Source organism: Betta splendens, chromosome 9, assembly GCF_900634795.4.
Source record: "Betta splendens chromosome 9, fBetSpl5.4, whole genome shotgun sequence".
In the NCBI taxonomy this organism is placed as follows: domain Eukaryota; kingdom Metazoa; phylum Chordata; class Actinopteri; order Anabantiformes; family Osphronemidae; genus Betta; species Betta splendens.
This window is the reverse complement of record NC_040889.2, coordinates 8,681,053-8,692,632: the sequence shown is the minus strand read 5'-3', so window position 1 is coordinate 8,692,632 and position 11,580 is coordinate 8,681,053. Positions and strand designations below refer to the sequence as shown.

The following is an 11,580-nucleotide window of genomic DNA, read 5'->3' as shown; positions in this document are numbered from 1 at the left end:
AATGTCACAGACTACCTAATTCTTATTAAGAGAGAGCCCCCGGGGGTAAATAAATACTTCAGCTTGATTCATGCCGCTCTAAAATATTTACTCGTCAATACAATATCCAAAATATAGAACATTTTGTTCTCTTAATGCCACTTCGTAACACATATTTTTTTTTAAAACTGTTTTGTTTTATTGCATATTAAATGCTCCATTATGGCACATTGACTAAAATGTAATAGTCATAAAATAAACACCGAATTTTCATTTTGAGCATAAATGTCTGAAAAGTATTAGTAAACCGCCAAAACGCGCTTCCACGTTAGAGAGCAAATTGTACGATTGTCAGGGAAGACACGTGAAGGCATCACCAGTGCAGCTCAGTGCTGTGTGCGCACCGCTCGTTGTGTTTGCTTCCGTCTGGCTCCCTCCGTCCTCCATTAGAGCTCGGCTCCGTCCCCTCTGTACGGCGCAGGCCCGAAGTAGCGCAGCCGCTCTGAGGTTAGTGCCCTACCGCGCAATCTCCATCTATTTCAGCCCCGGCGCAGCCGCATCATCGAACCCGGCAGCGCTGGGATGAAAGATGCAGATTGTTTAGATGTTGACTGGAGCGGGATCTGGACGCACACATGATTTTGTGGGGAATCACGTTGTAGGCGCGTATCGGCAACAAGCTTAGATGTAGTTGAAAAGCGGTGGATGAGCGGCGGGCCGTCGGGCCTGTCCTGGCGTTGTGTTTTGTTTCATATTACGCGGGGTTCGTGTTAGCTGCTGTGTTATCCCGGCGTAGCTTTCACCGATCGTCCAATTTATTGAAGTCGGTTTGCAGGATTTCAGAAAAAAACCACCGTATCTGTCGATCGGAGTTAATGTTCATTCACATAATCGAAACTACACCGCCAAATGGTTAGCTAGCTAGCTAATTAGCCCAATGTAGGACATTGCTAGCTTAGCTCAGTTGTCAACCAACCAGCAATTCGCCTATTATTGCTAAAGCAATGCTTGGGTAATTTAATTACCTAACGCATTTAGTACAGGCAGGCATGCCTCTTTACTAGGTGCCGTGGAAAACCAGCATTATTGCAGAATATTGATACAACTGTGCATCATGTTATTGTTGAGTTCTGCATCAGTTCATGTAGCATCCCATTGATGCCAGCAGCTACAGTGCATTAATTGTGGTGTAATGGGATGTTAATACTCCTTCCTGGCTCTGCAGAATTTTTAACACTTTGTTTGGCATACAGCAACGACGTTCCTCTCGTTCAAATACATACTTGTATAAAGCAGCTTCCATTGTAAGCACAGGTCACTCCCATTAAACAGCTTCAGTTTCTCATCTTACTCACAGGGTCTACAAGTCATAGATTCCCAAGTTAATAAAAGCATGTTTGAAAGGATGTTGCATTCACCCCTTGTCTGATTATAACCCTCAGCTCCACATATAGATGAAATTCACCAGTAAAAGTGCAGATACACCCATTATTTCACATGTAGATCATGTTATTAAACCAGAAACTGATTTCTAATAAATGGCTTTATACAAATAGGACAAGGCAAAATGAATCGGTTCTTTAAAAACAATAATAGATGTATTATTAGAGCTCTAATTTGCCATGTAATGCATGGGAAAACACACCTGTAATGCTTTGATTACAGTTATTTTATTTAACAGAAATCTTCGTGCTGATATAGTATGGCGCCCTCTAGCGGTAGTTCAGCAGTGGTGCATTAAATGCAATAGGACTGGAGCCATGTTTATTCTAATAGTGTATTCTAATGGTTTAGGCAGTAAGGTAAGTAAATATTTGTGAAATAATCATCCACCTGACCAGTAACTCATGTTAAGTATGCAATAATAAGCATCTGTTTAGCTGTAAATCTCTTAGTAAACAGTATTCCCAATCTGTGCCTGTATAAATAATGAATGGGGTTCACCTAAGTGACACCAGGTACAGTAGTTCCTATCGATATCTTTTGCACCTTTTCTGTTTCTTTCCTCAGTCTGTATATCACCAGTAGCTGTGTAAACCAGGTGGCTGATAATGGAGGATCACACAGTTCACCAGACAGAACACATGACCACCATTGAGGCCAGCGCTGTCAGCCAGCAGGTCCAGCAGGTGCAACGATGAGCATAATGGCTAAAGGCTATGAACTGTGTTATTTTGTATAGCGATTTAACCCATTTACCTTGTTGGTTACTGTTAATAGGTACACGTGGCTACCTACACTGAGGCTTCTATGATGAGTGCAGAGGAGGACTCGACGTCCTCCCCAGATGACGACCCTTACGATGACACAGATATCCTCAACTCGGCTGGTACAGATGAAGTCACTGCCCACCTAGCTGCTGCAGGTGTGTAAAAACTACAAGAGCAAAAAAAACTGAGCATATTAGTTCCAGATTAGTGGGAATCGGTTTTAAGTAGCATACAGGAATACCTACAGATTATTTTGTATAATATTATAAAGTCATGCGCCTAATGAGCAAACCAAAACATCTTGTCTATTGTGTCTAGATTTAACAGTCTAGAAATTCAGTAAAATATCCAGTTTAGTGTAATGCTTTTAACCAAAACAGGTGGTTTATGAGCATCGTTTGTGCAGTTCTTATAATTATCGCCTACTTACAACATGGTGTTTACTACCATAAGCTATCTGCAATTTTAGCAACACTAAAGCTTGTTCCATCTTCCTCTCACAGGGCCAGTAGGCATGGCAGCAGCTGCTGCCGTGGCAACTGGTAAGAAAAGAAAGAGGCCCCACATCTTTGAATCGAACCCCTCCATTCGCAAGAGGCAGCAGACCCGTCTTCTCAGGTGAGCCTTGAGCACCAATAAACCAATCACTACCCCCCTGCTACTTCATATCATCCTTAAAGGCTACGATGCCATAATGGTAATCTCGCCTTTTGAGATTTTTTTTTCTGATGGAGGTTGTATTAGCCTTTCATTATGATGTAGTAAATAACATTCATGCTTACAGGAAACTACGAGCTACACTGGATGAGTACACTACCAGAGTGGGTCAACAGGCTATAGTGTTGTGTATCTCTCCCTCCAAACCCAACCCAGTATTCAAAGTGTTTGGTGCTGCTCCTTTGGAGAATGTGGTAAGTGGTACATACAGTACAATTATTAATAGGAAGACACAGACAAGCTCAAGTAATTATTGTGTAATCACTGCACTGCCACAAATGTATGTCCTCCAGGTGAGAAAGTATAAGAGCATGATGTTAGAGGACCTTGAGAACGCGCTGGCTGAACACGCCCCTGCCGGTGGAGAGCTGGCATCGGAGCTGCCCCCTCTCACTATTGATGGCATCCCCGTTTCTGTGGACAAGATGACTCAGGTATGACTGTGACTTAGTTCTGTATTATAACCCTAATGGTCTAGCATCGTGTAGAAGCTCCTTCTTGTTGAAATTGCATAACTCAAAGCTACCAGCAGATGGCGCTGGTTGACAACAAATCAAAATCACAACGTGTTTGATATTTGGTGTAAAGAAGAGGTTTGCTGGCTATATTTGTGAATGCCAACATGTCAGGCCATCTCAATTAATAAATTAAATTAATTGAGTAGTACAGTCTAACACCATTGTGATAATTGATCCATACAGTGGGCTCTACCCCTTGTGTAGTATCTCAAAATAAGCTACACAGTGAAAGCAAGTGCAGCGTTCCCTGCTCTTGGCCAGCCTCGCACTGCAACATTAGCACCACTAGCCGAGCCCTGTCTTTACTCCAGGGAACCCGGCTTGTTTACTCTGCCATCCCAGGGCTGCTGACGCATTCTCTGGATCATCATCAGAGCAACTAGTATGACAGTGGCCCTCAGAGACAGCCTTCAACCCTTGGAGCAAAGCAGCCAATCCCAGGGTCAGATAAGTCCTTGGAGGCAGCTATTAGCTGGTGCTTGTTTTTCTGGTGGTTGTAGTAAGAGATTATTGTGAGTAACCCATTGCCTCGCTCAGCGCGACCAAGCCGGGCAGAAAGATGTGGGGGGAGGTGTTTGTATTCTGTGTGCTAGAGACAGGAAGGTGCCTAGCGTGTCTGGGAAAAGCTGACAGCCCTGGGAAGCAACAGGCGAGAGTAAAAACGAGAGTGCTACAATAAAAGAGGAGCTTGACTCAAACTTCTGTCTGTATCAGGAAGGCTTTGTCTTCTGTTCTGTAGGTTTTGTGATGCTGAAGAAATCCCAAGTGAGGTCTGCAGCAGGTGATCTCGGTTCTAGACCTGAGCCCATAATTACCCCCTAGCCTTGTTAGGGCCAGGGACCCGCTTTCCTAAATGCTGATTGGACCGTTGCTTAGAGGATTATGATTGGGGGATGGAGTGGTGGGTGCACGGGCAACATGCCACTTAACTCGCTAGCCACTGTAATTAGGCCATCTGGCCTAGCATGCATACATCCACATACATCAACCAACCACAGGTGGAGATACAAGAAACTTTTTCATTTTAAGTCCTTGTTTGCCTGGCTAACTTAAACCCAGTGCTGGCTAGATGTGAAGCCCCTTTAATGTAGCCACTGGGTGCCACCTTTGTTTTTCAAAAGCTGATCTAATAACGTGCTGTTAGTCAATTTCCCTCTCAAGATCTGCGTGTGTGATGCACTACGGAACTGCATATTGGTGGTTTGTGATAGTGAGTTAGAAAGGGGGAGGAGAGAGAGATTTATTTCTCCCGGAACCAAATTTAGCCCAGTGATGTCAAGGCAGGCAGACGCTGCAGTGCCTCATTGTGCAATATAATCCCTTGGTGATGCTTGCATATTACCAGGACACTGAGGACATTGGCACTAAACCCCACCTCAGCCTGTCAGTGAATCTAAGTGTGTGCCTGTTCTGGAAGTGCTGCTGCGACGGCATGTATGTCGCTCACGGGTACAACGCATGGTCAATACCCAGACAATATAATTATACTGAATCCAAATCATTTATACATTAAAAAGCAAATAATAAAACACAAATTAACCTCACCACAGTTTAAATTCTGTTCAAAACTATAAAGACAAAAATACATTTCTACAGCAACAAGACAAAGCAATTAGCCCACAATTACAATAGTTTCCTTACCTGCATTAAAAAAACTGCAGTGGAATCATTTATGTTCTCATTTCCCATTACTGACATTATATAAACTGGAAGTCTGTAAAAAGGTTAATTTAACGTCTTTGTTTGACATTGATTTTCTTTTGAACAATACTGGATCTAACTTACTTAATGCTCCATGTCGTGTTGGTCTAACACATCAGGCTGGAGCCACAGTCATGGATTAATCTGTTAATAAACATGAGTACATTGTTCTCCTTTTAGAAAGCCTGTTTCTATTTGCAGACTCTGCCTAGCTCAGCACCCGCAGCAGGTACCCGATCAATACAACCTCCTGCTGCTTGCTCAAGGGCATGTGTGTTTGTGTATGCTCAGGGCAGTACAGTGTTGGTGTCTATATTATGTGTGTTCTTCCTGCATGTGTTTTTCCCAAGGCCCAGCTGCGAGCGTTCATTCCAGAGATGCTGAAGTACTCGACAGGGCGAGGGAAGCCTGGCTGGGGTAAGGAGAGCTGCAAGCCAGTGTGGTGGCCTGAAGACATCCCTTGGGCCAATGTTCGTAGTGACGTTCGCACAGAGGAGCAAAAACAGAGGGTGAGAAAAAAACAGGTGTAAATGTTGTTGAATGTTATGTTATTTTTGTTAACTCTACAAATTTTAATTGTGAGAATAAAGAGTAAGTATTTTCCAAGAAGTGGTGTGTTTTCCTTATTAAGCTTCTATAGTTTGTGCCTAAATTACCAGTTATTTTCTGTAGTGTCTATGTACAGTACTGCTAAGGCACACATTAAGTCATACGTTTACTTCACCAGGTGTCCTGGACGCAGGCGCTACGGACCATTGTAAAGAACTGCTACAAGCAGCATGGCCGTGAGGATCTGTTGTATGCCTTTGAGGACCAGCAGGTAACCACCACACAGAGCATCGCTCACCTTGTGCCCTCACAGACTGTGGTCCAGACCATTAATAACCCCGATGGAACAGTTTCGCTCATCCAGGTACATTTATTGTTTGTTTTTCAAATTGCATTTGTAATGTTTTATCATCTCGTTTAATTTTTTGTTAGAGTTTAATTCACTGAGCTTTTACTTAACTGCATCCCTCAGGTTGGCACAGGACACACAGTTGCCACTCTGGCAGACGCATCAGAGCTGCCGGGTGTGACACTGGCACAGGTTAACTACTCCACTGTCACTGATGGAGAGGTAAAATCAACATGAAATGCACAAGTCCAACAACAGCAATTACCCCATTATCGCCCATGCTTAGTTAATTTCTTCATAAATCCAACTTTTAAATTCTCCAGGTGGAGCAGAACTGGGCGACACTCCAGGGCAGAGAAATGACAATCCAAACCACTCAAGCCTCTGAGGCCACACAGGCAGTAGCATCCCTAGCTGAGGCAGCTGTTGCTGCCAGTCAGGAGATTCAGCCTGGAGCAACAGTCACAATGGCTCTCAACAGGTAACACTTGACAGTTTGCTGAACGACACCAACATAAAACGCATGGTTACTTGTGGTGGAGCCGCTGAACGTAGTACAGCATGAGAAGAATCCCTAATTGCCACACAGACACATCCCATGGCTGAATGAGAATGACACAACTGTCAGGGCAGGCTTCCCCTGCAGATAAATCTACTACTGCTGATCCCAGTTCAGCACCTAATTAATTAGGTTGTAGTTTTAAAAGGGCAGCATGCAAGAAGCACAACCATTAAACTGAGTCTTCCACGTGGCAACTGCTCAAATTACTAGTTCAGGTAATGGCATGACTTGATACTGGGAAATAAGTTTCCCTTTTTTTGCGCTAACTTTATCTTACTGAAGAGATACAGAGATATTAGCTGGTTTTCACTGCTGTAGTGCCAAGGCAATGATTTCAGTTGTGTATGGGTATGTCCCATTGGGGCTTGTTACCTGCATCCACCTGAGCCTCCCTCCTCACCCCTGCCCTCCCCTCCTGCTGTTTACCTGCACTAAGCTGCTCTCTGCTCCCAGCTCTACATGCTCTGGAACATTTTGTCTCAGTTTTCCAGCTCCAGATGAACAAATTAGATTCTTTTTTCCTATTCTTTATTACTGTTATGGTGACATTGTGGCCAGAAATGCAAAGCTTTCCCATGGCCCCAGGCACAGTGTGACTGTATCATTATATAGACTACCTTCTCTGTCTGTTCTTATCCTGTGATGTGATTATCAACCAAGATGTGAACAGTTCTATTACTTTAGAATGAAGCACTGACGTGGTAATAAGCTCATGGTAATTCTATTGGAGAGATCTGGTTAATAAAACTGCTTTGTTTGATTCGTAGCACCTGGCCCTCAGGGGATGTGACAGATTCTCTATAAGTCCAGACTAGAAAAGCCTCTTAGAGCACATACAGTCGTACCTCTTCACCCACATATCTAATAACCCTTGCTGTGTGTGTGTGTGTGTGTGTGTGTGTGTGTGTGTGTGTGTGTGTGTGTGTGTGTGTGTGTGTGTGTGTGTGTGTGTGTGTGTGTGTGTGTGTGTGCGTGCGTGCGTGTGTGCGCGCGCGCCTGCCTATATCTGACATGTGTTACTGTGCGTTACAGCGAGGCAGCAGCTCATGCTGTGGCGACACTGGCAGAGGCCACGCTACAAGGCGGAGGGCAGATTGTCCTGGCAGAAGCAGCAGCTGCTGTTGGGGCACTAGCTGGAGTTCAGGATGCCACAGGTACTGTACACATGCATCTGCAATACTTTCATCACTACAAACTCTGCTCGTTACGGTTTGCTGCTACAACTAAAATGTAATAGTTTTATCGCTATATTTTGGAATCCTATCTTTACTAATTGCTACCTGTGTGTTCCCCAGCCAATGGCATTTCTCATTAGTCTCACTAAGTGTAAGCTTCCCTTCAATAACACCGTGGCAAGGCCTCAGATCTCCTACACTCTAATCTGTTCTGTGCTGATGTGACAGATGGTGTGTTTCTGTGCAGCGCCTTGTAGCAGTCCTCCTTTATTTTAATGATGTGTTAGCTACGTGACCCTATCATCAGCCTCCTTACATATATATTTCAAATACTGCAGTGATGCCGTTTGTGTTCTGGGACTTCTGGGCTCGTGGTAGCAACACCAACAACCATGTTTGGCATATGTTCACTCACCTCAGGGTGGATGTTATATACTACTAGTCAATGAGTAACATCATTGGCATTTTCCCAGTGTTTCCTGGTGTTTTATTGACACATAAAAATAGGATTTAAAACATGTGTTAATTGGTTTACAATTCCAACTTGTGATAATGTCAAATGAGCTAATGCTAATTTTGTGTTTCATTTTCATAACTGACTCTTTAACTAAGTGTTAAGGAACAGATAGCTCCTCCCCTAAGAAAGCTCAGATACAGTCTGATCTTGTCCAATTGTGAATTTTGTTCTAATTCACAATTCCTTGAATCAGTGACAACCTACAACTAGATAAATGCACAAGCACAATCAAGTACACTTGTCCAACACGAGCAGGTCCCTCAGGGGCCCTCCTAAAGAGCTTTGATCCACTCCACTCCATTATCAGTCCATGGTCTAATCACTTGGCCAGCTGTCGGTACACACACCAGCCTCTGTCACATACATACAGCTCCATACACATCAAAAACAAGGGCAAAATACAAAAGGATGTACATTTTGACAGTCTACATTTGTACACCTGGGAAAATTGAAGTTATTCAAATACAGCATCTGCACTCCTTTGCTCAATTTGCATCCTTCCATGCACTGAGCCATTTGGCTCCAGGAGTTTCCTTTAACAACTAACGTAACCGTCAAAGCCAGACCCTCTGCCAGCTATTGACCTTGGCTAATCACTGGAGTGCTACACTGAAGTGCAGAGCACTGTTTGAAGTGCGCTGGCCCAGACCCTGCAGGTTGGCTTGTATAGGGACCCTGCACTGACACACTGTCACTGGGCTGGTTGGCCGTCACTGCCTGGCCAATGCCCCGCTCCTTAAACCTTCTTCCATAATCACGGCACGGTTTTGAGCATTAGCAAAATTTAAACCTGCCATAAATCACCAGCAAGTGATTAGGGCCCACTTTAGAGGACCAACAATTACCAGTCCTACAAAAGGTTTCTACATTTATTGTTGGGTAAACTATTAATTAATAAGGCTGTGCAATTAATTTTAGGGACTGAAATATATTTAGAGGCTTCTTTTATCTCTGACACATATTTGCACCACGTCATTGTAATGGTTCTTTCATGTTCAGTATCTTAGCTCATGGTAAGAGGAATAGGCATGGCCACTGCCATCCTCTACCCTGACCTTCTTGCCTTCCTGTGACACTGTAACAGCTTGTAGGGTGGGGCAGAGGCCTACGTGACTGCAGCAATAATCCCCACAGGCTCACACACACACACACAGCTGGGTATGGGAGACGCAAGCCGAGAACATTCAATTGGACCATTGTTCAGAAATGCTGGCTCTGTATCATGGCTGCCTCCTGGCCCAGACAACTACTTGGACTCAACTGTCTCCCAAGCACTGTGAAGCGTAAACTCTGTTACCAAAAGTTATTTTGCTCAGAGTAAATAGCCTGTATCTGATAGCATTGGGGCTACAGCTAAGGGCCATCTTAATTATAAATTATCTCTTTCCCTTGTGTTACGGTTTTGATTATCTGATTCCCAGAAAAAATATGCCAATCCTAAAACTGGAGAGTCTTGAAACTTCAGCCCTTTCCCACTTTGTCTCTCTCTAAGCCTAAACAAAAATGTTTATACAAGTCTACACAACTAGAATAAATATAGGATCATGTTGGGATTTATGATGGTTTTCATGGCACTGGGTCACTGTGACTAAGTCCAAATGTCTTACATTTATTTTTCCCTCAGGTTTGGTCCAGATCCCAGTCAGCATGTACCAGACAGTAGTGACCAGCCTCGCTCAGGGCAATCGGCCCGTTCAGGTTGCCATGGCACCTGTCGCCACTCGCATAGATAACACTGTCACACTGGATGGCCAAGCAGTAGAAGTTGTGACCCTAGAGCAGTGACAATTAAAACCCTGGAATGAGTGAAAGGCACTGAATGGCCACTTTGGAGATTTGTTTATCCTACTGTTTTCCAAGACACCACGCTGTGTACAATGTCAAATATATTTTTTAATCTACATCTGCAGAAAAAAAGTGAGTGAGAATGCATTGTGTTTACTATGTAAAGATTTTGCTTTTGTTGGTGTATTATTTTTTTCCCCAAGTAGCTTCATGTTTTTGTAGCTCTGTGATGTTAAGTATGTAGTATTTATTTCCTGAAAATATTTTTTACTTAAAATAAATATGAACCAAAAAGCCTGGAAGAAAAGCTACAGCTGATTCACGCAGAGTGTTAACTAACATGCTCCTGGATTTTTCACATTATCCGAGTTCTGTATTTTTAGGACTTTTGAAATTCAGTGCCATGGTCAGAAATCAGTTCTGTGTTTTCCATATGTTGTGATCATTATTTTAAACTTATCTCCTTTTCACCTCAGTTTAGCTACAGTAAAAATTTAATAGTAAAATATTATTTACAATACACTCATGTCATGTGCTTTTCTCTGTGCTGTCTTAAAGTCATCCATGCCAAGATGTGTCAAGACTCAGGATATTCACCAAGTTTTTTTTACTGCTGGATTTGCTGAGCGGAGTTTTTTTGCAAAGTATAAATTTACACAACATGTTATTTTTGTAACATGAACTCCTTTGTATGTCATTTAGAACTGTGGTTTGTGTCACTTTGTAAATCACAGGGAGGTCTTACAGGACAGAAGCTGCATTATTTGTGATACAAATTTCATCAAAAGCATTTCTGTAAATATTGCTTGCAAAGAATCAACTGGATTCAGTGCAGCGGTAACAGTTGATGCAGCGCTCACCAATGTAAATGTATTTAAGAAGTCCAATAAACTACCTGCTGTTTATGCTGCTGCATTTCTGTCTTGCATTACATTATAGCAACACGTATATCCACTCTGCTTGTCTTCACGGGTTACATGTACGTTTCATGTTTTAGCAGGAATTTTGCAATTATAGTTTCCACAAACCCAATAACCTCCAAACTCTCCTCTACAGCTCTTCCACCGCCCCTGCCGTGACAGACAGGGCAATGATTACATCATAAGCTGCCCGAACCTCCTCTGCTTTAAAGCCTGGGATTTGCTAGCAGGGGCCTTCTGTTGCAGAGTAGAACAGAGAGAGAGCGAGGGAGAGAGAAGCGTTCCGGCCTTAATCTGTCAGGCGTTAGTGTATATCCTGCTTTTTCTCCAGATTAAAACTGAACCAGGTTACATTCACAAAGATGAAAAGATCCCATTTTCCTTCTGCTTTATGGTTTTATGTCCACCTCTGAGATAAAATGCAGGGTGTGGGTCTGTGCAAGCAAGAGGGAACTTCATGAGTCAGTGTAGTGCAGACATGCACACAAACCTGCTACAGATTAAGGAGGCCTAATTAGTGTGCTTTCTTGGAAAAAGGCCTACACCTCATGGTACCTAAGCCTCTCTCTTTATATCTGTCTTTACAGCATCCATCCAC

General features: G+C 43.2%; 1 protein-coding gene across 1 annotated transcript; it reads left to right on the top strand.

Annotated features, from left to right (window-relative positions):
- The first annotated feature begins 326 nt into the window (after positions 1-326).
- nrf1 (nuclear respiratory factor 1) lies at positions 327-10,967 on the top strand. The gene is made up of 12 exons (XM_029163427.3): positions 327-486; positions 1,990-2,108; positions 2,200-2,344; positions 2,693-2,807; positions 2,974-3,100; positions 3,200-3,340; positions 5,476-5,634; positions 5,853-6,038; positions 6,147-6,245; positions 6,347-6,504; positions 7,618-7,739; positions 9,902-10,967. The coding sequence occupies exons 2-12, from the start codon at positions 2,031-2,033 to the stop codon at positions 10,060-10,062; spliced, it is 1,491 nt and encodes a 496-aa protein (XP_029019260.1). The 5' UTR covers positions 327-486; positions 1,990-2,030; the 3' UTR covers positions 10,063-10,967.
- Positions 10,968-11,580: the final 613 nt, after the last annotated feature.

Excerpts from the sequence above, each read along its gene's own strand:
- nrf1 (XM_029163427.3), top strand. The coding sequence starts at position 2,031 with ATGGAGGATCACACAGTTCACCAGACAGAACACATGACCACCATTGAG. Across the intron at positions 3,101-3,199 it reads CTGCTCCTTTGGAGAATGTG|GTGAGAAAGTATAAGAGCAT; the intron begins GTAAGTGGTACA and ends TATGTCCTCCAG. Across the intron at positions 6,246-6,346 it reads CCACTGTCACTGATGGAGAG|GTGGAGCAGAACTGGGCGAC; the intron begins GTAAAATCAACA and ends TAAATTCTCCAG.